Raw genomic sequence first — 26,834 nt, forward strand, 5'->3', positions numbered from 1 at the left:
TTATGCTAGATATTCAATATATTGTATTTTTCGGAAAGTAAGGAAAACACGACATCAAAATATCTTTCAGACGCTTGTAAAGTGATATAAAACACCTTCGAATCAAACACTGAGGAACAGAGACTATTTCGGTGCTATGACGAAATGGGACGTAGAGACAACGAAATAACCACGTGACATAGGCGTATAAATAACCAAGCGCAACGTTTGTCGTCGTATTAGCGACAGAAACACGAGCAAGGAAGGAGGTCCGTGCCACGCAAGTAAGCAAACCTACTTTACATAGACGTTTTTCGAAGGTTATGATTAATCAATTATCCAGAAAAATGATTGGTTTTGAATCTAGTCCACAATCATCAGTTGAGAGAATGGTTGAGAGGCAGACAAGAATTGCTATGAGAAAACGAAAAACCCGAAGAGGGAAGAAGAAAAGGGAATTTGGATCGGTCGAAAAATTTCCAGTGAAGTCATGTGATGAATCCTATCATATTGATAGTGTAGTTTCCTCTTGCCGATATTGTGCCAAAGAAACTTTAGATATTTGTAATCGGACAAACACTAAATTCTCGAAAGAAACACGTCGCAACAAGTCCCGCCAAATTCTTAGACCAAGGTATAGTCCGAAAGCGCCACACAACTCGACCCAGTTCATAATGGACGGATATCTGAAAGATCAGAGTTTTTACGATCATTTTGATTCACCAGAGTATCCATGCGAGTCTACAAACACGTTACGCGAACTGGAGTATTCGCCCATCAGCAACAGTGATTATGGTTTGGATACGCTGTTCAGAGACTCTGAAATAATAGATTTTGGTACAGCAACAACGGACACCATGGCTTTTATGGAACAGGATTTCGAAAGTGTCATGAGAACCGCACAAATGGATGAACTTTCAAACATGTCAAAAGAAGAACTTTTAAAAAGAGTGTTGATCATGGCCGAGAGGGCTGAACATCTGGAAAAAGAACTTGAGCAATCCAGTAGTGAGAGCAGTTACTTGGGGGATGATGATTCCATGTTAGAAAACAGTGGACAGGGATATTTGTCAAAATTACATGAAGAAAATGTGAAATTAAAAAGTGAAAATCAATTGTTGAAAGAAATGCTATCAAAAGTTCAAACTTGAGAAAAAATAAGTGAATGACTGAAATAGTGCTCGCATCATTTATATGTAAATTGTTTTTAAACCAACATTCAAATTTTAAAAGACTGTTTCTTCCAAAACCAGCATGATCATGTTTGCAAAATAAATAGATTGCGAAGATAAATATACTCAGGTTGAATATATTGACAAGGAAATGCAATGTAATTGAAGTGTACATCAATTGTTGGATGATATAGCCCTGTAAATTGTCATGCCAAGCCAAAGTTTACTTCAGTTTTTAATATGTTCAGTTTTAAATATTAAAAAGAAAATAATTATTTCATCTGCCTGTTTTGTTAATACTTTACTAATTTGGAAGTTTTATTTTTCAGCGAGGTACAGCTTCACGTGCCTTGAGAGTTGATCGACCTGTTACAGGATCTGGTTGACCTCCCGGTCTAGATCTTGTTTCTTGGGTTTGCGGATATGATCGAGACGGCACAGGTAATGGCTGTGTATTCAAATGGATAAGTGTATAAGATCATCTTTAATGTTAAATATCTATACACTGCTAGAAATTAAGAAGTTTAGAAGTTTTTTATTGATCAAAAATTTCAAAAACAATATATTCTTTTCACATACTTTCCTGCAGTGTATACATATTTGATATTATCATTACACTATTTACACAGTACATTTTCTGTTTTTAAAAAAGTGAAGAATTCATTTCGGTAAAGTTTGATATGAAAGTGTTAGTATTAAATTTCATTTCACATTCAGCATATATTTTGTAATGATTGCTTGAATGGAATGCACATATTGATCCTTGAATTTACAGGATTACAAGGAATGCTATATAGGATAGATTATGTGAAAAGTTCAACAATTCCTGCAGTTTTCTAATCCTTTAATATATAGCAGTTTGTCCTTGAAATGGCTTTGATAGTCTCAGTGTTTCATCTGAAACATGGAAAAGTTTCAAATTCAAGATACATTTATAACATTCCTTTTCACTTTAATCACAGGGATTGATGGTCACTCCTGGCCTTCATTTTAAAGTTAAGATTTTCCAATGTTCAGTGTGTTGCTGCAAGTTGTTTATTTGTGAAATTGCACTAACTGCAATATTATTTTAATTTCTATAAAAACTTAATGCCTGGCTGTTTCAAGGACATCAAATGATTGTAGAAATATTAAAGAACTTTACAAGGAAATTGAACAACAATTTGTGCAGTAGAATAGTGGTTGGACTCCCTACCTTATAAGATAACTTGTGGTAGGTGTGGTTTAGATAACAGATGTTCATGTGTAAAGATAAAATCAATACCACCTACACCTCAAACCGGTGACAGCTGGCTACATAAATCATACATAAATACATATATATTCCATTAAAAAAAACTTTTATCGCGTAATGGAATATGGTTACAACTTATATTCTTCAAATTAAACTGCTGTCGTTTGATGAAATTTCATTTTACATGAAGTACTTACCTTTGCAGCATTACCAAAACGAATACATCTGATTTCTATAAAACATTTCATGCTCTAGTAGTTTTTAGATAAAGGATAATTAGTTTTTGAAGCTACTGAAAAATTCTTATACATACATGTAATAACTACCTAAACTTAAAACTGTTAGGATGTAAAAGTAAAAAACAATTGGTGTGTATTTTATGTATTTAAAAACATTTTTTTTAAAAGTTCAAACTTTACATCCGTAATTTCATGGAAGTGTTTCTGTAGAAGGAAAAGTTTCATCTATAGAATAAAAATAAAAAGTTATTTTTCAGAAAGTAAAATTTATTACAAGTTTGCATTTCTGTCAATAAATCATAAATTTAACAATTTTATAAATATCAACAAGTGGTGAAACAAAGAAAATGTTCGATGCAATTGAAGAATTTTGTATCTCCTCGCCCTCCAGATTGCTGCTTAAAACTAATGTTTGTTTTTCCTTTCTCCGCGGAGAATCGAAGAGGAGGATCGTATGGAACTGGACATGCTGGTTTCCATTTCTTGGCGCTGAAGTGATCTATCCAGGACACTGACACATTCCTGGAAGCTGGACAATGAAGTCTGACTAGCTGAAGCTGTGAAAAGGACAATTCACAATTGATTTGTATTGATAATTTGTTTCAGAGTCGCAGCGATACATTATTTCATATTGAATGTATGTATGAACAGTATAGAAGATTTAAGTTTTCTATTGCATGAAATGGTTCAGTGCAAAATGTTTTGGCCTTCTAGTAGCCATATATTTCCCAAATACATACATTAATTTCTGTTTACCATTGATTATTTCCCGAGTGTTCCAATCCTAGTTAAATCTGTGATGATGATTATTTAAACATTATGAAATCCATATGTTTTAACTTGCCATTCAATTTCAAGGTGAAATAAAATGCTGATGATTTCATCAACCAGAAGGTAAGTTTATGTGGTTAATTTGCTATATCAATACTGTTTGTTGATTCTGAAATACACAATAAAATGTTGTATACCTAAATTTGTGACTTTCTTGTGTGTTGTGCTGGATACTAGATTTCTCAACCGCTTTGATGAATCTCTACTTAAGTTGGTGTAAGATAATCTGATGGATTTGAAACCCTCCAGAAGCTGTAATGGAAATTCATATATTTTAAAGATGAATACTTTGGAAATCCCACTACTTGTCTTCACACTTAAAATGACTTCCTCATTCTGATTACATCATCATTTGATGATATCTATGTATGAAGTGCCATTCAGTTTCTGAAGGAAGAGATATTTATTGAACCTGACAATCGCAGCCATACAGACTTCTAAGCTTTCTATAAAAAGATAGAAACCCATATTTAGTTATAAAACAAGAGGCCCATGGGGCCTGTATCGCTCACCTGGTTGGATTTGACCAAATGTCAAAATAATGTTCATGTTCAATTCGTTTTGTTTGTTAACCTCAAACAATGCTATATATGGTTATAGCGTGGGGATCCCAACTGCTTTAAAGAAATAATGAAGTCCAGACTCTCCGTTTACAACATGCATTCTAGTAGTGATTTAAAGGCATTACCTCTATTTCCCATATGGGGCCCCGCCCCTTTTGCCCCACGGGGGTCAGAGTCACCATTTATGCAAAATCTGTTCCCCTTCCCCCAAGAATGTTTCTTACCAAAATTGGGTTCAAATCCATTCATAACTTTATGACTAGTAGCGATTTTAAGGAATTACCTCTATTTCCCCATTAGGCTTGGCCCCTTGGGGATCAGAGTCACCATTTATGCAAAATCTGTTCCCCTTTCCAAAAGGATGTTTCTTACTAAATTGTGTTAAAAACCATTCATAAATTGATGACTAGTAGCGATTTAAAGGAATTACCTCTATTTCCCATATGGGGCCATGCCCCCCTTTGGCCCCTCAGGGATCATAGTCACCATTTATGCAAAATCTGTTCCCCCTTCCCCCAATGATGTTGTTGACCAAATTGGGTTAAAATCCTTTCATAACTTTATGACTAGTAGCGATTTAAAGATATTACCTCTGTTTCCCCATTACGCCCTGCCCCTTTGGTCCTTTGAGAGTCCGAGTCATCATTTATGCAAAATTTGTTCCCCTTCACATAAGAATGTTTCTGACCAAATTGGGTTCAAATCCATTCATAACTTTATGACTAGTAGCGATTTGAAGGAATACCTCTATTTCCCCATTAGGCCCCGCCCCTTAGGGATCAGAGTCACCATTTATGCAAAATCTGATCCCCTTCCCCCAAGAATGCTTCTGACTAAATTGGGTTCAAATCCATTCATAACTTTATGACTAGTAGCGATTTGAAAGAATTACCTCTATTTCCCCATTAGGCCCCGCCCCTTGGGGGTCAGAGTCACCATTTATGTAAAATCTATTCCCCATCCCCAAAGGATGTTTCTGACCAAATTGGGTTCAAATCCATTTATAACTTTATGACTAGTAGCGATTGAAAGGAATTACCTCTATTTCCCCCTTTGGCCCCTTGGGGGTCGGAGTCACCATTTATGCAAAATCTGTTCCCCTTCCCCAAAGGATGTTTCTGACCAAATTGGGTTCAAATCCATTCATAACTTTATGACTAGTAGCGATTTAAAGGAATTGCCTCAATTTCCTCTATTGGGCCCCGCCCCTCAGGCCCCTTGGGGGTCAGAGTAACCATTTATGCAAAATCTGATCCCCTTCTGCCAAGGATGTTTCTGACCAAATTGGGTTCAGATCCATTCATAACTTGATGACTAGTAGCGATTTGAAGGAATTACCTCTATTTCCCCATTAGGCCCCGCCCCTTTGGCCCCTTGGGGGTCAGAGTTACCATTTATGCAAAATCTGTTCCCCTTCCCCAAAGGATGTTTCTGAACAAATTGGGTTCAAATCCATTAATAACTTTATGTCTAGTAGCGATTTAAAGGAATTGCCTCAATTTCCCCTATTGGGCCCCGCCCCTCAGGCCCCTTTGGGGTCAGAGTCACCATTTATGCAAAATCTGATCCCCTTCTGCCAAGGATGTTTCTGACCAAATTTGGTCAAAATCCAATAAGAACTTTTTGACTAGTAGCGATTTGAAGCGAATGTTGACGGACGGACGGCGGACGCCGCACCATGGCATAAGCTCACCAGACCTTCGGTCCAGGTGAGCTAAAAACTAGCCTCAACAGATGATTTTGGTATAATTGACTCTCATATGGAACAACGGAGACAAAACTGGACTAACTTTGATTACATATATATAACTGGACATGATGCTATCTGGACTAACTTTGAATACATATATTATTTGTATGAACCCGATATTGACTTCAGATTTAGACAAAAGTTATGGTGACATTCACTTCATAAGACCTGAACCATCATTTTCAAATTTGGACAAACCTGGAGCAGAAATTTTAGAGATGAAAACCTGGCCCTGATGTCGGAAAACTGACCCGAATATAATGATTCTTCCTCCTATTTCTGCTAATTGGACATTTTAACTAACTGAGATTACTGATTCAGCTTCAATTTCTGGCATGATAAGACTTACATTTACAAATTGTTGAAGAAGAGTGTGGACCCGTTTGAAGGCAGGTCCAAGTTGATTGAGAGTTGGTGGCGTTCTGTTACACCAATGACACATCTCGTTTTCATAACAGTATGAGAAGCCCACTTCTAACTGTGATAACTCCGACAGAACAAGTTGCATGGTTTTAGTTATCTTTTCCATCCGGGACTCGTCAGGAGCTTGGTATTCAAACTGTTTGGAAAGAAATAAAGTTCTGATATACATTTTCAAACATTTCTTTTTTTCAAAGCATAACATTCTTTTACATCAATTGGTACAAGAGTACTGCCGGGCGGAACAACATTCTCAAAATCAAGGATGGCTGCCAAGCAGCCATTTTGTTTCTCTAATAAAAATATATATAAAATGTATTGGCACAACTAGGGACTTGGGAGAACCTACACATGAAGTTTAAGAAATATCCCTCCAGTACTTTCAAGAAATTTTCAATTCTCAAAATGTAAGATGGCAGTTTGTCAGCCATTTTGTTTTTCTGACCAAAAATCTAAATTGAAATGGCACAACTAGGGACCAAGGGGAACCTACATGTGAAGTTTGAGGAATATCCTCCAATTCTTCAAGAAACAGTGATAACAAGGATTGTTTACGGACAGACACAGGACAATTTGAATATTTAGAATAACACAGGGCAATATATTTAGAATATCACAGGGCAATAACTTTTGCAAAAATAATCAAATCAAAATTCTTTCCTTGGAAGCAACATATCATGATTATAAAACTTAAAAAGTTTCATAGAAGGAAGAGCAACAACCAAGTTCAAAGCCAGTCAATTTAACATTAAGACAACCTCAAGATTATTTTGATGTACATCAAAGGATCAAACTAGTCGTTTTGTTTTATCCATGTGATGGAGCCTTTGATTTTACCATGACATATTCCAGGGTTGCAGAGAGCAAAATTGAGCATTAACCTAGACATGTAGTTTGTAAAACTCATATCGATCAGTTAAACTTACTGTTTTTGTTAACTCTTCTAATATTTCCTTTTGTCTACCTAAATCTTCAGCAAGTTTATTTGCTGCGTCTGTCAGTTTCTGCAAATCTGGCTTTGGTGGTCTGAAAAGTATGATTTCCAAGTCTGACATATGAAAACTGATGATTATGTTTGAATTTTATAATTCATTTTTAAAAGGTTTGAATACAAAATAAGAATTGCACGTAATGTCTCACCTGTCTTACCTTGTCAGTATAGTAAGTTTTAAGCAAACCACGAAAAAAAAAAAACTCCACTTGATAGTATGGAAGCACCCTGTATATATATTACACATGTGTAAACTATTGATGCATTGCAAAACAAATATCAAATTTTGCAGAATCACCAAGTCTAAGAATTCACATAAATATGACAATTTTACCACAAAAAAACTCATTTTGAAAAGTGAGTAGAAAATACATGTAAAATAAGATAGAATTAATTCCAATTTGACTATAAAATAATTCAATATACAATGTACTAAACTTACTTAATGTACTAAACTTACTTAGATATGAATTTTATTTGTTTTATTGTATACATGTACTGTATAAACCATGGTCAGGATTTCAACTATTTCTACTTTGAGAGACTAATGGGTAGGCCTACATGCCTCTGCTCCCATCCCTCCTAGTGATTGTGAAATCATTAGTCAGTTGAAGATTTTATATTAATTTTCCCAAAATCCAAGGATTTAACCCAAAACTGCAGCAAACAAAATTAAAAATCTAAAATTCACAAAATTTGTAGGGTGTATTAAGACTATTATCCCAGGTTTGGTTAGAATAATTGATACTTGTTGATGTCCACTATACACCGAGTTTGAGTAACGGATCTAAACACAAAAATAAGTGAAATGTTAATGAAAATGCTCTCACAGCCAGAAAAGTAACACCATAGGCCGTTTTCAGACGAGCCTTGACAAAGACTTTGAAGGCCTGTATTAATATTTGCAGGTCCTTTAAGATATATGTTTGAAATATTACATTTAACAACTGACGAACCGATTTGTCCGCATAAACTAACAGGGCCATAGTCTCATATATAAACAAATAGATGACACAATCACATTTTTCATTAAAACTATCTCATGTCAGTTGTTTTAAATGTATTACTAGGTCAAAAATTCACCCAAGTACCTGGTGTTTTATCTTTTTAATGCTTATTTTGATATCATTTTCATAACAAGTTTTAAATAAATCAAATTTAAAATGAACAAAAAACTTTGGAATGTAAATAATCATTACCACTCTGAAAAAAGTAAACAACACCAAATAGATATAAAAAATAAACATGTTGAAGTTGAATTGAGGTTAACTCGCATTTATCTAAATACTTTGGATTGATGTGTATTGATTAACATCCTATCAACAGCTATTGTCACTTCAGGATGGCCTTCCTGTGTGTGTGCTGTATGTGCAAGTGTTTTTGGAGGCTGCAGCATATTTGTGCTTGTCTCCTTGTGATAGCACAAAACTGATATCAATTTTATAGTGCTACCTTACTGAAGTATACAGCCGAAAACACCATCAGACGAACCAGTCGTCCAATAATTTGTTGACTTGTTGGACCGTACATGTATTTTACAACATAACAATGATTTGCATTCTTTACCTTCAAATTATTGTTTATTCTGTCAATTACAGTTTCAAAACATTTATTTTAAAGCACTCAATTCTTAGCACACATTAATTTAAACAGAAAACATGATGATATATTAGTGCTTTAACAATACTTGTCACTGAAAACAATATACAGAAACCATAATTAGCACAATCATCTTTAAGCAGAATACATTCATTGTGAAAGACGCTAAAAATACAACCGCTAAAGTAAGTATGTTTATAGCATGTAAGAGGGTCAGCTGTCTAGCATTAACTTAACAGTCAGAAAACTCCTGCTCTACACTATGAACAATATTGATACTCTTGTGATTTAAATTTTGCTATTCTGACAGAACAACTTGCAAAAATATACAGTTTTAATTTGATTTGGTATTTCAAAACATACTTGTCCTTGGTGTGACCTTGCTGTGCCCAGCTGATCTCCACCTGTTGCTGAAGGTCTGGAGGTAGAAGTGTTGATCTGAGGTTAAACAAAGCGTCCATTCTCTCCTGTTGGACAAGGGAGTCTATGTATAGACAATCCTTTCTGAACTGTTCATCCAGGCTGGTGGCATCACTGTGATATTTATTGAAATAAACGTATGAAACATGTAGTCTAATCTACCAAGCATTTTAACAAAATTGATGGGGGGAAAATATTCACATATGGTTCCCTTTTGGACAGAGACTGAAATTAATGTTGAAACAATATATTAATTAAAATTAATTATATTGCCATTCTCTTCATCTCACAAAACACAACACAGTATAATTTGGTGTTTTGAAATATCAGTTTTGGGAATAGACAAAACAACTTGCAAAAAGGAACATTTGGTATTTTAAAAAAATTCTTCAAAAGCATCAAATGTTTACTCTCCAAAAAATGTTAAGCTTTGAGTCCTTAAACTTAGGTGACCTTTCATTGCAACTTATCAAATCCACTGACAACTAGTACATTCATTTCACACATCTCATACTTTCACACATCTCATACAGAGTTCGGTTTGTTTGTTTTTGTTTAATGTCCTATTAACAGCCAGGGTCATTTAAGGACGTGCCAGGTTTTGGAGGTGGAGGAAAGCCGGAGTACCCGGAGAAAAACCACCAGCCTACGGTCAGTACCTGGCAACTGCCCCACGTAGGTTTCGAACTCGCAACCCAGAGGTGGAGGGCTAGTGTTAAAGTGTCGGGACACCTTAACCACTCGGCCACCACGGCCCCCATTCTCATACAGAGCATATTTGTTTAAGGTGGCACAGTTACCTGACAACACCTGGGTTACATAATGATTTATTCATTGGATCCTCTGCAGCATCCATGATACAGACATTGTCCAGTAACTGATCCATGAAGGAAGCCTGCCTCATAGCTTTAGTATTGATGCCCTGTCAAATAAAATGATAATGTACATCACACTTGAGATTGCTCATGCACATAAATATAAGCATTCTTAAAATAGAGAAAAAAAATTTCAGAATCGTACAGTTCTCACTTTAACTACCAATTTGACAATTCTCAAAATACACTTTTTCACATTTTCTTAGAATATGCTGGCTTTCACTTTTTTGTCCAGATTTGAGTTGCACTCCTATGATCTATAAACCACTATGAAATGGCTATATACCATATATATGTAGTAATTTCAGATAAACTGAGCTTAATTCAATGTAGGTAGGGGAAAAGAAATCAATTTTGAATCTTTTTTATCTAAATACTGTCTAAACCTTTTATCTCTCAGTACTTACCAGGTCTATATACCGGTAATTCAGAACATGACAGAATATTCGAAATGTATAAACATTGTTACACAGTCAAACGGAAGCAATTTGAGACTTAACAGGAATGTTTTTCATAAATAAATATCAAGCCAGAATTATTGGCAGGTAAAAAATACATTCAGCTTCTCAAAAGCTCTGTGTAAGAGGTGACTATCCTTATATTTTCAAAGCTTTATCTGCATGAGGATAATAAGATATGTCATGATTATGAAGCAAACTCACTCGTATAAGGTCAACATCATCATATTTACACAATCCTAGCGTTGTTGCCACAAACAGCAGTCCTGTGAATATTTACAAAATGTATTACAAAGGAAGTTTCAGATTATTTTAAAGTTTTATAAATAACAGAATTTCATTACTTTTCTATAAATATAGTGTTATCAATTAATTATTGGGTATGATATTTTTCAATACAAATATCAACATTTTTTTACCCATGATTATCTTGATAAGGCATTCACAATACAGTATTACCTAAGTCTTAATAGTTTTTACAATTTAAATGAGAAATCATCATAAAACTTGAAACTGAAATTGAATACTGATACTGTTAAGCTTAATGCTAATTGAGAGGACTTAATGTGCTGGTGATATCCCATTCTATACCTGGAATACTTACTCTGTAAACGAGAATCCATCTTTGACTCATTGGAGGCAAATTGTGGATCAAGAACATCATTTAACCTTGAGTCAAATCTGTAGAGAAAAAGACAGATTGATACATTACCTAAGGAAATGGTTAACAGTAATTTAACAAGACCTTTAGTCCTAACAAACGGCTAGAGAGAAGCAAAGAATGAATATGCATTTAATTTTCGTCACTTGTTGTGACATCTACTTGAGAAATTCAACTGAAAAGAGTAATATCTTGTGATAGCACATACAGTGTAAGAATCAATAAAATAATCTTTGGTTTTTTATATTTAGCAGTTTTAGAAGATTCCTAATCGCCAATTCCTTGTAATTTCCATGGAGAACATCATGATTTCCAAATTTTCAAGTCTTTTATAAAAGCTTTTATAGGCCTGCTTTTGATGAACTGATAAAACTACATATTGAAGTTGATGCTTCTGCTGGACTCCTTTGATATTTAATATTACACCCAACACAATGTAAAAGTTTTACTGATAAATCATGAATCTTAATCCACTGAGAATCGAGAGGGGTGGCAAGTATGGTGTTTTCAATCTTCCTGGGACCTTATTAATTACATTGAGGTTACATACCTACATACCTACATGTGATGTTTAACTTAATGTCTTTTTTAAGTACATTTGTATATGCACTTACAATATACAGATTTATACTATTTCATTAAGTATCTATCAGTTAAACAGCTACAGTCCATAACAGGCTCAAATGAAGAGTAAAGATCTAGATTGAGCTAATCATATAAGTAACATCGTCAGATCAAGGGGATATGAAAGTATTAGACATAATATTTCTAGAATACTAACTTTGAGAAGAGCCACTGAAGGAGTCTGATCCTGTGTTCTCCTGGCTTGAAAATTAGCTCTGAAATCCATGAATCTTCAACTCCTTCTGTGAAAGGACATCCCAGCTTCTGCAAAGTATCATATATTCGAACAGCATGGAAACAACTTCACAGTCAATAATTTTGCATTGACTAGTATCTCAGAGATATTTTGGGTTACCAAATGGATGGGTCATTTTCAAGAAAAAGAACTATCTGTAATATAACTTAATGGGCCATTTATAGAAATTTAAAGGATTTTTCTGAATCATGTAGGACATTCAGGAAAATTGAGGGCAAAACGGCCCCAAGGCCCCCTCCAAAATGGTCCCTGGTATCTGGTCATTACTAATCAAATATAAACAATGACACTGTGTAACAAATTCAGGTGAGATTTGGCCCATTAGGAGACAGTATGTGTGAACATGATCTAACAATCAATCTGAATTGATACACTTGCTGCAGGCCTATTGATCATCAGATGTGGACTGAAAATATCAAGTTATTCTCCCGATCATATCAGAATGAAACTTGAAAATGATATTGCATTGCTTTAAACTCTTATTTCAAGGAAAATCCACTTGAAACATTTCTATGGGAAAACAAACATGTATAGGCTTAGCTCATGTTCATATTTTCAACATGCATGTCCAGTTCCTGTTTCTGACAATATACAAATTGAATTTTCAAAGATTAAAGAATTATCTGAAAACTTTGATTTACTTATTGTTTAGTATTTCATTTATATAAATTACGATAAAGGATGAGAAATCATCAAATTATTTAATAACGAGTTTAATTTCCAAGCTACCAAACAGGTTACAAATAACATTTTTGTCAGACAAAAAACAGTGGTTGGCATCATAACTTAAAATTAGCCAGAGACTTTTATTATTCAAACTGCATGGAAATATATGTTTCGTAAATAATAATAAAAAAAAAATACAGGTACAATTCCTATTTTTATCTTAGAAATAGCCTTAATATATATGTTATTAAATATGGGTAATGTAGCAGAACTGGACTGGGTCGATCATCACTGACCAGGTAGCTCAGTTGGTAGAGTGTCTATCTAGTAGCTCAGTTGGTAGAGTGTCTATCTAGAGTTTGGAGAGGTCCTGGATTCAAACCCCAGTCTGGCCACTACATTCTCTCTTTCTCCTGTTGCAAAATTGGTGAGCTTGTCAGCCCTTGTTTAAAGCATTTAAAGTATATATGCTTAGCAAGAGGATACCTGAACTTGTGGTCTTTGGGGGCGAATACTTGAAAAAAGGGAGAGAGGAATGTAGCAGAACTGGAGCGGGTCAAGCATCGGCGCTCAGCATGTAAAGTTAGGGTCCCGCGTTCGAACACCGGTCTAGATCTAGACTACATTTTCTCTTTCTCCTGTTACAGGTAGCATTGACATGAAATTACTTTATCAATATATTATATGGAAACCAAAATGTGTACAAGAATGTTAGTTCAGAAACTGCTATATATGTGTAGTCGAAACGAAATTTGAACTGATTTAATTGAAAACTTATAATTAAGAATCAATAGGGAAATATTTATTTAAAGAAAACATTGATAAATTCAATCAAAGGAAGGGAACATTTTTGCCTCTCTACACATGAGTAAAATATTTCATATTTGCCTTATTCTTCATGATTATCCTATAATTCATGGCCAACCATTGGGGAGGATTTTGATGTTAGGCTACTATAGCTAGCTAAAGGTTTCTGGCTATTTTTTAGTCAATCAACATCGACAAGTTTTAACAAGTTTTACATACAACTATTTTTTGTTTAAAGACATTTTTGAAAGTTATAACTTATTCATAATGTGTCATTGCAAATGGTGGAATCATAGGGTTAATTCACACTCCTGCATAATTACATCAAGTCTTTCTTTGAATGATTTTGCCAACTTGATCTTCTGGTCGTCTTTTGAAGGAGCCGCCATTATTATATACCGGAAGTAAATAAACTTTAAAATCAAGCACCTGCCAGGCAAGATGAAGCGCAAAATTGACACTGAGTGGCCTAGAAAATTGAGGTGGAATCTCGGAATGATGATGGCAACAGCTGACAGACAAATAAAGACAACAGTTGTCAGTCATAGCTTAAGATTAGAATATAAAATGTAATGGAACATACTGATGCCCGTGAAGTTGAGTCGTCAGACTCCACATGTTCAGAAATACATGAAGAAGAAAACGATTCAGTCTCAAAAACTGAAGATAATTCGGAAACTCCAACTCAAGAAACTTCAACGATGCGTGTGTATAAGTTTGTTGAATTGGCATTGTTTGAGCTGTTTCTATTAAATATTATATATTTTATTTTTCAATGATACATTCCAAAAAAATCGGTTACAGAAGATAAGAACAATATCAATTATATTTATCAATGCTAAGGTGTCATGAAGAATAAAATGAACTGTTTATAAATCAAATATGTGTGGAAAAGATACCTAAATTGTTATATTGATATATATCATTTGTCCCTGTTACATCGAATTATTGGTCATATATGATATAAATAGCCAAACCTTTTGTTTAAGTGTTTTATTGCAAGCACAGGACATTGACACAAATAGCCAGTCCCACATTCTTATTATACTTGGTATTTATAATTAATTATAATATAACTCATGCACAGACCGTTGGATTGTGGATTTGTGGCAAGTCCTGTGATTGAAATTTATATAAATTCATCATTTTTTTAAATTTTGTTTTTTAAAGAAAAAAGAAGCAAGATAAAAAAAAAACAGCTGAATTTAGATATTTTCAAGTTTTATAATAGGTATACATTTGACGCTTATAAACATTTAACAATGTCTTTGGGTTTGTTTTCACAGCTAACGATATACCACATAGGAAAAGAAATTTATTTGGATTTTGGTAAGTATATTTATGAAATTCATTATTCTACATACAATATAAAAGTATCCCTCAAAGTTCAGTCTATATTCTTCAGTATAAATGTATAGAATTACCCAGTAAATATCATATTTTTATCTTTACCAAAGCTTCCTGCAATGGGTTTATTCTGAGTGTGAATATTTTCGACCAAATCAAGAGAGGAATATGTCTGTATGTATACTGCATGATTATCTCCTACAGGTGGCTTGGCTTGTGTAACAACTTTGCCTATGTTATCATGCTAAGTGCTGCCCATGATATTCTTAGAGAGCAGGGAGGAGGAGAAGGCCACTCCAACACCAGTTCCAATGTATGTGTACATTGAAAAATGTCCTGTTTTACAATCATATAAATAAACAATCATTTTATTTCCATTCTGTTCCCATGCTGTCCTCATTGTATTTGAATCAAGCACAATAACTATGAAGCGATCTTTCTAAATAAAGATATGTACATTTTTTTTTATTAAACACAAGTCTATTTCCATGGTGTGAAAAAAAATATCCCCTCAGTCAAATTTGTTTTGATACAAAGTTACTTTATCATGTATTTATGTTTTGGTAGTAATCCGTTATCACAATCTGTTATCACATGAAACTTTCAGCCCATCTCTGTCATAACTGCCACAATCACCAGATTTTGTAAGTGAATATCACTTGGGAGTATTATATATATGAACTATAGAGTTATTGCCCTTTGTTCACCATATGTCACCTATATAATAAAGGTGTTAATGTTGTATATGCGTATGACCTTTACTGATTGGTCCTGGCTTTGGCATCTGTTGTAGGGCTCTGTATCATTACTTTTCAGCAACTGAAATACTGTTGTGAAACAATCAAATTGATCAAAACTATGTATAGACAGTTGTTTCACCATCCATGTTGTTGGGGCATATTATGTGTTTGGAAGCTTTAAAAAGGCAAAAAGTTTATGCCATGCTACTGAAATATATAAAGATTTGTGGCCCTTAGTTAATCTTTGATACAGAGCTAAAGTAGAGGTTGCCAACAAGACATTCCCTTGTAGCTATTAGACAGGATTTTCTCTTTAATTTCATGTCAACCTGCATCAAATACTGTAATAACCTTAAATGAGGGTCCTGGATCATACAGACCTCACTGATTTATTCAACAGAAAAACACAATGAATTAGTATAATTTGGTATTGGACAATGTAAAGAAGATTCCACATATGTTATACATGTATAATGTTCTGGTACTATTTACAGACTACAACCCCAGCTCCTGTGAACAGTAGCTATGAGCGGCTTCACTGTAATCCAATATCAACTGGGGTAAGTAGTCGTAGCTAAAAGTGTCCCCAAGGTAGGAATGTGTAATAGTGATTAGGTGTGACACCACTGTAACCAAATATCAACTGGGGACGTACATCTAACAGAGATGAAAATGTTCAGCCGATTGGCTGATTTCAGCCTTTTTGAGAATATCAGTGTAATGTAAACTTGTAATTTTTCCCATTGAAAAGATTGAGTAATCTAATTTTCAGCCTTTTTGCCCTTAGTCCATTTTCATCTCTGATCTAAGTAGATGGTCACTGGAAGATTTTTCTGTAGCCTAATGATGATACACTTGTATATTTATCAGATCTTGTCAGTTGTGATTGTGTAAACCTGTTCTGTTGTATGTTATATTACCACTACACAGTCATAATTATTATGTATGGCCTAAATTTTCTTTGTATTTCAGGCAATCCTTTTGGCCGACATATTACCAACTTTACTCATCAAACTAACAGCACCCTTTTATGTTGAACGACTAAGTTATAGGTACATCACATAAATATGACAATATAAAAAAATAATGAAATGTCACTTCCTGTTAACCAATATTGGGATTCAGTGATGTTCCAATATACAGTACCTTTTTAGAAAAACTTGTAATGGTATAATGGAAAGCATGTATTTACTCTTGAAGTATTAAGCCTTAAGCTTCATCTATGAAATACAAAGTATTTGTTAAAAAAATCACAATAGTATAATAGCTTGATTGCCTTTTAAATCCAGAATAATACATCTGACTATGTGATTTATTAGGTAGAAACTTTGATGTAAGAGGAGCATTCCTCAACACATTTTCCACACTACTACTTTAAATCTGAGACAGGCTGTCAATGTTAATTTGATTTGAAGATTTAAGGTTTCCACGGTGACTGTATTTTGCCTACTGAGTTTTGTATTGGTGGGATTTTCTGGAGGAATCTGGATGAGCATTACAGGTGAGTCCCATATCTTCCTTAAATCATTTTGGAATTTTGATTGAACTTTTTACAGCCTTAGACAAAGTGAAACATTGAACGCAATTTGTGTATAAATAAATGATCTGCAAGCTGATGCCAGTTTTGACAATTTTTACGATTCAGGACTTTCCATTTTGTGAAAAATAACAACATGTGACATTATATGCAATGTTTGTGACCACTTGTTAATTTTACATAAGAACAGATTACTAAATGAAGATTACATTTTGGTTATGCATATCCGTTACCTGATGCGATGCTTATACTTAAGTATTTTGGAAGATTTTTTTACAAGTATACCATCTTCAAATGTACGTATGGATAAAACGTTAAAAAAATAACCATTAATCTATACCCATATTCAATAAATGTTGAAATGCTTATTTAAAGGTGTGGTGTGTGCCAGTATTGGAGGTGGACTAGGGGAGGTAACCTATCTCAGCTACTCATCATTTTTCCACAGGTTAGTTAATATAAAACACTCATTCAATGTACATAGTATTTAACATAATATAAAAGTGTTTGCATATAAATTCAATGTTAAGAATTAAAGTGTTATCAGAAAGTGACAGGTCATTATAAATTACCGTAATCACCTGATAAATGATTTTGCTTGATAATTGCATACAGATCAATATAGATTTCATAAAAGTGGTTCAATTATTATTTACTTGAATGCAAAGTTTAACTGTATTCTGTAATAAATATGCTCGTTATTATAAATCATAAATAACTTTGTAGAAGTAATTCAGAGAAACCTTTTTAATAGTTGGGACTTGAAGGTTGAGCTTTTTCAGTCAGAAATGCAGACCTGGAAAAATGGAAATTACATGTGTATGCAAAACAAAATTAGCCCATATCATTCAACCAGCAATTTTCCTGTTTACATGGCTGGAGACTTATATCAGTTTCTGATAAAACGTTGTTGATACTTTGTCCAGGAATGTGGTATCAGCATACTCGTCGGGAACAGGTGGTGCTGGTGTGTTTGGGGCCCTGGTGTATGCGGGACTGACCAGTGCTGGACTATCTCCTAAAGCCACCACACTGTGTATGGTCATCATTCCAATTATTATGGCTGTCAAGTAAGTAAACTCAATCACTGTAACATCAGATATTTTCCATGGTTTGAAATTTGGTGTTTTCCAATATTATTACATTGATTGTATTCAATGGCTTATTGATAAAATGTACAGTGGAACTTCGTTAACTCGAACTCGGAAAACTTGAATACCCCTCTTAAGTACTTCGTCAGTCCTGGCCGAATTCTCTCTTTATCCTAGGAAAAAAAATCAGAAAACTCTAATTTACTTATAACATTAATCACCTTCATATCAAATTTTGAACATTTTACTTTATTTCTGGGCAAGGAATTTGTCGAAAATAAAAACAAAAAAAGTTATCGATTTTGAAGTATTGCAAATTTTTAGCCCACCATCATGAGATGGTGGGCTATTCAAATCGCCCTGCGTCCGTGGTCCGTCGTCCGTCCGTCCGTCCGTCCCTCCGTCCCTCCGTCCGTAAACAATTCTTGTTATCGCTATTTCTCAGAAAGTACTGAAGGGATCTTTCTCAAATTTCATATGTGGGTTCCCCTTGGTGCCTAGTTATGCATATTGCGTTTTGAGACCAATCTGAAAACAACATGGCCGACAGGCAGCCATCTTGGATTTTGACAATTGAAGTTTGTTATCGCTATTTCTGAGAAAGTACTGAAGGGATCTTTCTCAAATTTCATATGAAGGTTCCCCTTGGTGCCTAGTTATGCATATTGCGTTTTGAGACTAATCGGATAACAACATGGCCGACAGGCAGCCATCTTGGATTTTGACAATTGAAGTTTGTTATCGCTATTTCTGAGAAAGTACTGAAGGGATCTTTCTCAAATTTCATATGAAGGTTCCCCTTGGTGCTTAGTTATGCATATTGCGTTTTGAGACCAATCGGATAACAACATGGCCGACAGGCAGCCATCTTGGATTTTGACAATTGAAGATTGTTATCGCTATTTCTCAGAAAGTACTGAAGGGATCTTTCTCAAATTTCATATGTAGGTTGCCCTTGGTGCCTAGTTATGCATATTGCGTTTTGAGACCAATCTGAAAACAACATGGCCGACAGGCAGCCATCTTGGATTTTGACAATTGAAGTTTGTTATCGCTATTTCTGAGAAAGTACTGAAGGGATCTTTCTCAAATTTCATATGAAGGTTCCCCTTGGTGCCTAGTTATGCATATTGCGTTTTGAGACTAATCGGATAACAACATGGCCGACAGGCAGCCATCTTGGATTTTGACAATTGAAGTTTGTTATCGCTATTTCTGAGAAAGTACTGAAGGGATCTTTCTCAAATTTCATATGAAGGTTCCCCTTGGTGCTTAGTTATGCATATTGCGTTTTGAGACCAATCGGATAACAACATGGCCGACAGGCAGCCATCTTGGATTTTGACAATTGAAGATTGTTATCGCTATTTCTCAGAAAGTACTGAAGGGATCTTTCTCAAATTTCATATGTAGGTTGCCCTTGGTGCCTAGTTATGCATATTGCGTTTTGAGACCAATCTGAAAACAACATGGCCGACAGGCAGCCATCTTGGATTTTGACAATTGAAGTTTGTTATCGCTATTTCTGAGAAAGTACTGAAGGGATCTTTCTCAAATTTCATATGTAGGTTCCCCTTGGTGCCTAGTTATGCATATTTCGTTTTGAGACCAATCCGAAAACAACATGGCTGACAGGCAGCCATCTTGGATTTTGACAATTGAAGTTTGTTATCGCTATTTCTGAGAAAGTACTGAATGGATCTTTCTGAAATTTCATATGTAGGTTCCCCTTGGTGCCTAATTATGCATATTGCGTTTTGAGACCAATCCGAAAACAACATGGCTGACAGGCAGCCATCTTGGATTTTGACAATTGAAGTTTGTTATCGCTATTTCTGAGAATGTACTGAATGGATCTTTCTGAAATTTCATATGTAGGTTTCCCTTGGTGCCTTGTTATGCATATTGCGTTTTGAGACCAATCTGAAAACAACATGGCCGACAGGCAGCCATCTTGGATTTTGACAATTGAAGTTTGTTATCACTGTTTCTGAGAAAGTATTTAAGGGATCTTTCTCAAATTTCATATGTAGGTTTCCCTTGGTGCCTAGTTATGCATATTTCGTTTTGAGACCAATCAGAAAACAACATGGCTGACAGGCAGCCATCTTGGATTTTGACAATTTAAGTTTGTTATCACTATTTCTGAGAATGTACTGAATGGATCTTTCTGAAATTTCATATGGAGGTTCCCCTTGGTGCCTCGTTATGCTTATTGCATTTTGAGATCAATTGGAAAACAATATGGCCGACAGACCGCCATCTTGGATTTTGACAAATGAAGTTTGTTATCTCTATTTCTCAAAGTACTGAATGGATCTTTCTCAAATTTCATAAGTAGGTTCCCCTTGGTCCCTTGTATTGCATTTTTGGACCAGTCTGTCCTGAAAACAACCTGGCAAACAAACAGCCATTATCGTTAAATCTCAAATTTCTTATATAGCTAGGATTCCCTTGAAAAGTACTGGAGGGATGTCTCAATTTGCACAGATTAGTAAAATGAAGGGAAAAGTAGGGAAAAGATCAATCTGACATGGAACCTATGAAGATCATTCAATGGTGGGCGCCAAGATCCCTCTGGTTATAATAGCTTTAGGGAAAGAGAAATGCTGCAAGCAATTTACCTGTGTTGGTAACAGAGCAGTACCATAGCTGAAAGACTTTACTCAAGGCTGAGTCAGTTTCATTCTTTTAGATTCAAACTAGAAATAAAGGAATTATCTGTTACTATGTATTTTATGAAATTGTGATATTTAGAATTACAATATCTTATAATTCCAGTTTTTTCCTGGTGATCAAAAAGCCCCAAGGACATTCTACCCGAGAGTCTGCAGACAGTTCGTTATTGCTGATGGAGGAAGCTAAAAGTTAGTTCTGCAAATTATCTCCCCTTAGACCATGACATTATCTCTAATTGATTGAATTATCTCCCCTTAGACCATGACATTATCTCTAATTGATTGAATTATCTCCCCTTAGACCATGACGTTATTTCTTATTAATTGAATGATCTCCCCTTAGACCATTACGTTATCTCTAATTAATTGAATTATCTCCCCTTAGACCATGCTGCTATCTGTTAATTAAAACTATCTTTAGGACCAGTACTCTACTACACACTACTTCAAAATAGATCAATTGACAATTTAATATATTTCTACATATGTACTGATTGACATTGTTGCGATCTTTCTGTTATAAATGGAAGTTGGATGGATTTCATGAAAATATTAAAATAATGAAGTTATGACATGATGCACATTCAAAAAATAATTTCAGCGATTTGCAAGTAGTCAGAGATATCCTTTATGTTTTCCACAGAGTCCGAGAGATTGGTGTTATCAGCAAAACAGAAAATAGCCCTGCTTGTGGTAAGTAGAAATTAGATGTGAATAGGATGACTATGATTAAAATGGAAGATGATTTTAGAAAAGGTGTTGATATCTGTAATACGTCACTCTGGTCAATCAGTTTTCTCAGCCTGTCCAAAGGGGTCGCGATAGCTCAGTTAGAACGTCGGCCACGTAACCTCAGGTGAATATCTGAGGTTCATGGTTCAAAGCTACACATGTTGGTTCATGTTTCTTGGGAGGCTGAGAAACAAGCCATTCTGCGCTGTCATTGTTATGTTCTTGGGCTAGACACTTTACCCTAATTACTCTGGATGGCATGCGACCCTGGCTGTTCACGGCACGATAAACCCAGCAAACAAACAAACAGCTTGTCCAAAGAATTGTTTCTAAGACTTAGCCAGCTAATTAGCATCAGCTGCTAGTGCCCAAATGATGTTAAGGATGACTGCAGACATCCCTTTATATATATCCTGTAAACTTAAATGTACATCTGAATTGAAAAAAAAAATCATTTTCAAAAAGGTGTATTGGCACATCTTACAATAATATGATGCAAAATAATGAAAAAAGGAAAGAAAAACACTGGATTCATCCTCTCATTGACCTGTCCGACTCCACTCAACCACACACTTAAACCAATGCTCATGACTACAATATAATTTATGTCGAAGTAATTCTAACAGATCTTGAAATCTTTGTGGCAAAATAAGTATGAGATCAACAAATAACTTGGAGAAAATGTTAGTGTTTCATTTCACTCTGTTATTAATACAAGAGAAAATAATAGTGTTTCACTTCACTCTTTTATTAATACAATGTTTTTGTGATCTTGAAGTTTGATAACAAAATGACTTTTTCTTGAATCTGAGAGTCGGTCTTACATGCAAACTTCACTGTTTTTATCACAGCCGTTGTTGAAGTACATGGTGCCCCTAATGCTTGTGTATTTTGCTGAGTATTTCATCAATCAGGGTCTAGTAAGTATACTACCACATTGAAAAATTAGAGTGTGGAAATATAAAATAAAATGAAAACTGAAGAAAACAAATCAAATAAATTTCACTGCATTGTGTCATAGCATTTTTTTCCTGTTTAATTCAATAATATTTCCATATTGATGATTACATTCACCATATTTTAGAATTAATTATAAAATGTTGTGATTTTTATGATAATGTAATTCATTTTTTCAGCATGAAATTTTGTATTTCAACAATATCTGGCTGACTAAATCAGAGCAATACAGATGGTAAGCTTGATTTTAAATCACTGATAAAAATCATGTACAATTGTTTAAAAATGAATTAAAAAAATTTAAAAAAATTGTAGATCACATGAGTCTTGTCAATACACTACCATTATCTGTACATTATATACCCTGTACATTTGCTAGTAAGCATCATAGCAAGTAAGAGATAAAATTATAAGCATCAAGTATAAGGATGTCTGATTCCACCACTATCAGAATTATTATAACACTATACTGCTCTTTCAAAAAATTGACTTTTGGAGTTCATCATTAAAAATTCAGTCACAAAGAAAATGTTTTCACTCTCAAAGAGTTCCAAAGAAATGAACAATGTCAACTTTTCTAACGGCAAACACTGTATTATTGAATTGACCTAACATTCTAACACCATACACTGTACTATTAAATTGACCTGTCTTGATCAGTAAGTACTTGTACCATAATATACAGTACATTTAAATGATTTTCATTTCCATGTATCCAGGTATCAGGTTGACTACCAACTTGGCGTGTTTATATCAAGGTCGTCAGTGAATTTGATTGAAATAAAAAGACTGTGGCTTTTACCTATCCTCCAGGTGAGTATCATTACCTATCCTCCAGATGGGTATTTTTACCTGTCCTCCAGGTGAGTATTTTTACCTATCCTCCAGGTGGGTATTTTAACCTGTCCTCCAGGTGAGTATTTTTACCTATCCTCCAGGTGGGTACTTTTACCTATCCTCCAGGTGATTGTTTTTACCTATCCTCCAGGTGAGTATTTTTACCAATCCTCCAGGTGAGTATCATTACCTATCCTCCAGGTGAGTATCGTTACCTATCCTCCAGGTGGGTATTTTTTCCTGTCCTCCAGGTGAGTATTTTTACCTATCCTCCAGGTGATTGTTTTTACCTATCCTCCAGGTGAGTATTTTTACCAATCCTCCAGGTGAGTATTTTTACCTGTCCTCCAGGTGAATCGTTACCTATCCTCCAGGTGAGTATTTTTACCTATCCTTCAGGTGAGTATTTTTACCTATCCTCCAGGTGGGTACTTTTACCTATCCTCCAGGTGAGTATTTTTACCTATCCTCCAGGTGGGTATTTTTTCCTATCCTCCAGGTGAGTATTTTTACCTATCCTCCAGGTGAGTATTTTTTTACCTATCCTCCAGGTGGGTACTTTTACCTATCCTCCAGGTGAGTATCGTTACCTATCCTCCAGGTGGGTATTTTTTACCTATCCTCCAGGTGAGTATTTTTCCTATCCTACAAGAGAATATTTTTGTCTATCCTCCAAGTGAGTATTTTTACCTGTCCTCCAGGCGAGTATTTTAACCTATGATCCAGGTGAGTATACGTATTTTTACTTGTCCTGAAGGTGAGTAATTTTATCCGCCAGGTGAGTATTGCATTAGTGCTGTATGATTAATTAGCTAATACAACAGTAATACTGGTCTATAGTCAGTTTATTGATGTCCTAGCTGTAGATATAACTTTATAAACAAGACTAAAAAAGTGTCTGTAACACCAGGGAGGTCGTTATTTGGTGGTGGTCGTTATATAATGATTCACTGAAAATTTATATTGTTAACTTTTAACATCTGACATTTTGTTTAATGACACAGTTCCTTCAATATACAGAATTTAATATACTGCTACTCTGTACTTATCTCCCTTATAAGATATTTGTACCATTAATATTCGTGTGTAGTGCACACTTTTTCTCAAAAATTGACAAGTGAAAAAATCCACTGCACACTTTACACGAATATCTATGGTAGAGTGGAAGAATTGTAAACCGGGAGTCCCTGGGTTCATTCCTTAGTGAAGGCATTGAAATACATTACATGTAATTATAACTGAAAATGGCCTCTGTTACGTAAATCAAAATGTACAATCTTACAAAGACTTTAAGGACAGGAAACAGAAAGGTAAACTAATCACCACAATCAAATGTTCTGTTTTTCTGTAGTTTATCAACATGGGCGTACAATCAAATGTTGTTTTTCCGTAGTTTATCAACATGGGCTTACAATCAAATGTTCTGTTTTTCCGTAGTTTATCAACATGGGCTTACAATCAAATGTTCCGTTTTTCTGTAGTTTATCAACATGGGCCTCCTCCTGTTACAAGTATTTTACCAGTTCATACCAAGTATATGGATTGTACTAGGCATCGTCCTGTATGAGGGTCTTCTAGGAGGAGCTGCATTTGTCAACACTTTCTTCAGGATTTCCAAGAAGGTGGGTCACATAGTAGTGATGCTAAAGCAAACCTTTCTGTTAACAGTGCCAATCACCATTATAGGTGGGCTATACCAATCACCCTGCGTCCGTGGGCCGTCCTTCCGTCCGTAAACAATTCTTGTTATCGCTATTTCTCAGAAAGTACTGAAGGGATCTTTCTCAAATTTCATATGAAGGTTCCCCTTGGTGCCTAGTTATGCATATTGCATTTTGGGACCAGTCGGAAGACAACATGGCCGAGAGGCAGCCATCTTGGATTTTGACAGTTGAAGTTTGTTATTGCTATTTCTCAGAAAGCACTAAAGGGATCTTTCTCAAATTTCATATGTAGGTACCCCTTGGTGCCTAGTTATGCATATTGTATTTTGGGACCAGTCGGAAAACAACATGGCCGACAGGCAGCCATCTTGGATTTTGACAAAATTTCATATGTGGGTTCCCCTTGGTCCCTCGTATTTTATTTTGGACCAATCTGAAAACAACATGGCCAAAAGACAGCCATTATTGCTAAATCTCAGATTTCATATATAGGTTCCCCTTGTTTGAAAAGTACTGGAGGGATGTTTCTCAATTTACACAGATTAGTAAGAGGAAGGGAAAAATAGAGAGAAGATCAATCTAACATGAAACCTATGAAGATCATTCAATGGTGGGCACCAAGATCCCTCTGGGATCTCTTGTTGTTTTGTGTTGTAGGTGGAGCCGGAGTACAGAGTTTAGTATGGGCATAGCCACGATGGTTGATACCATGGATATTATTTTTTTATATCATTGTTTTGTGTTGTAGGTAGAGCCAGAATACAGAGAGTTTAGTATGGGCATAGCCACGGTGGCCGATTCCTTAGGTATTGCAGTAGCCGGTGCTGTAACCATTCCAAGTCATAACAGCATTTGTGCCCTCAACATTCTTGTTCCCAAATAATCTTGGATTTTTTACCACTTTCTGATACTTAATTAATGTGATATTGTTATATATACACACATAAAGATCGTGATATTGTTATATATACACACATAAAGATCGTTGAAGATCTGATGATTATCCCTTTGTCCATACTCGTATTTTTTTAATGGCAAAATATCATTTTAATATTTTGAGGTGTTAAATTTTATTAATGTTTAAATAATTACATGCTGGGTTTTATATTTTTATCAGAACAGATTTTTAGGGATCTTTTTGTTAAATGTTGCTATGTAATGTATTTCAAACAGAAAGAATCTCACTTGTTAAGAAGTATCAGCATCCTTACCAAGTGAATGTTCTCAAGAATTTGTTTGGATATAATCTGTAGGTCTTTTCATACACTGAGAATTAAAGTGACGCCTGGCTAATCTGTCACCCACTAATATTAACCTGGCTAATCTGTCACCCACTAACATTAACCTGGCTAATCTGTCACCCACTAATATTAACCTGGCTAATCTATCACCCACTGACATTAGCCTGACTAATCTGACATCCACTGACATTAACCTGGTTAATATGACACTAAGTGACATTCACCTGGCTAATCCTACAACTTTTTCTGACATCCAGATACATTAACCTGGCTAATATGACATCCACTGACATTAGCCTGACCAATATGACATTCACCTGGCTAATCCTTCAACTTTTTCTGATTTTTCTGACCTCCAGATACATTAACCTGGCTAATCTGACATTAAGTGAATTTTACCTAACAAATCTACCACCCATTGACAAGAACTTTTTTAACCGACATCCAGTGTCATTTTTCTGGGTA

General features: G+C 35.0%; 2 protein-coding genes and 1 long non-coding RNA gene across 3 annotated transcripts; 2 read left to right on the forward strand and 1 right to left on the reverse strand.

Moving 5' to 3' along the window:
• The first annotated feature begins 5 nt into the window (after positions 1 to 5).
• LOC117330480 lies at positions 6 to 2,782 on the forward strand. The gene is made up of 2 exons (XR_004533352.1): positions 6 to 263; positions 1,481 to 2,782. It is a non-coding gene; the product is annotated as an uncharacterized LOC117330480 (long non-coding RNA).
• Positions 2,783 to 2,873: 91 nt separating this feature from the next.
• Positions 2,874 to 13,982, reverse strand: LOC117330479. The gene is made up of 10 exons (XM_033888774.1): positions 13,869 to 13,982; positions 11,974 to 12,080; positions 11,136 to 11,212; positions 10,736 to 10,797; positions 9,999 to 10,120; positions 9,142 to 9,312; positions 7,115 to 7,214; positions 6,118 to 6,327; positions 3,593 to 3,707; positions 2,874 to 3,181 (listed from the first exon to the last, which is right to left on the reverse strand). Exons 1-10 carry the CDS (start codon positions 13,932 to 13,934, stop codon positions 3,030 to 3,032), a joined length of 1,182 nt encoding a protein of 393 aa, XP_033744665.1. The 5' UTR covers positions 13,935 to 13,982; the 3' UTR covers positions 2,874 to 3,029.
• A 31-nt stretch (positions 13,983 to 14,013) lies between these two features.
• On the forward strand, positions 14,014 to 26,197 carry LOC117330477 (battenin-like). Its single transcript, XM_033888772.1, has 15 exons — positions 14,014 to 14,250; positions 14,832 to 14,874; positions 15,097 to 15,205; positions 16,127 to 16,192; positions 16,605 to 16,684; positions 17,048 to 17,133; positions 17,545 to 17,617; positions 18,096 to 18,239; positions 21,042 to 21,127; positions 21,582 to 21,631; positions 22,522 to 22,590; positions 22,807 to 22,862; positions 23,347 to 23,440; positions 24,946 to 25,086; positions 25,877 to 26,197. Exons 1-15 carry the CDS (start codon positions 14,118 to 14,120, stop codon positions 26,009 to 26,011), a joined length of 1,365 nt encoding a protein of 454 aa, XP_033744663.1. The 5' UTR covers positions 14,014 to 14,117; the 3' UTR covers positions 26,012 to 26,197.
• The last annotated feature ends 637 nt before the right edge of the window (positions 26,198 to 26,834 follow it).

The sequence above is a fragment of the Pecten maximus genome, chromosome 7, assembly GCF_902652985.1.
Source record: "Pecten maximus chromosome 7, xPecMax1.1, whole genome shotgun sequence".
Taxonomy (NCBI): domain Eukaryota; kingdom Metazoa; phylum Mollusca; class Bivalvia; order Pectinida; family Pectinidae; genus Pecten; species Pecten maximus.

What these genes read in the sequence shown, in the direction of transcription:
- LOC117330479 (XM_033888774.1), bottom strand. Translation starts at nt 13,934, where the DNA reads ATGGCGGCTCCTTCAAAAGACGACCAGAAGATCAAGTTGGCAAAATCA. An exon ending in CTTCAGTGGCTCTTCTCAAA is followed by an intron (nt 11,213 to 11,973) that starts GTTAGTATTCTA and finishes TTTTCTCTACAG; the next exon opens with ATTTGACTCAAGGTTAAATG. An exon ending in TTCTTCAACAATTTGTAAAT is followed by an intron (nt 3,708 to 6,117) that starts GTAAGTCTTATC and finishes TTTCCATTACAG; the next exon opens with CTTCTGGAGGGTTTCAAATC.
- LOC117330477 (XM_033888772.1), top strand. Translation starts at nt 14,118, where the DNA reads ATGGAACATACTGATGCCCGTGAAGTTGAGTCGTCAGACTCCACATGT. An exon ending in ACTCCAACACCAGTTCCAAT is followed by an intron (nt 15,206 to 16,126) that starts GTATGTGTACAT and finishes TACTATTTACAG; the next exon opens with ACTACAACCCCAGCTCCTGT. An exon ending in TACTCATCATTTTTCCACAG is followed by an intron (nt 17,618 to 18,095) that starts GTTAGTTAATAT and finishes TACTTTGTCCAG; the next exon opens with GAATGTGGTATCAGCATACT.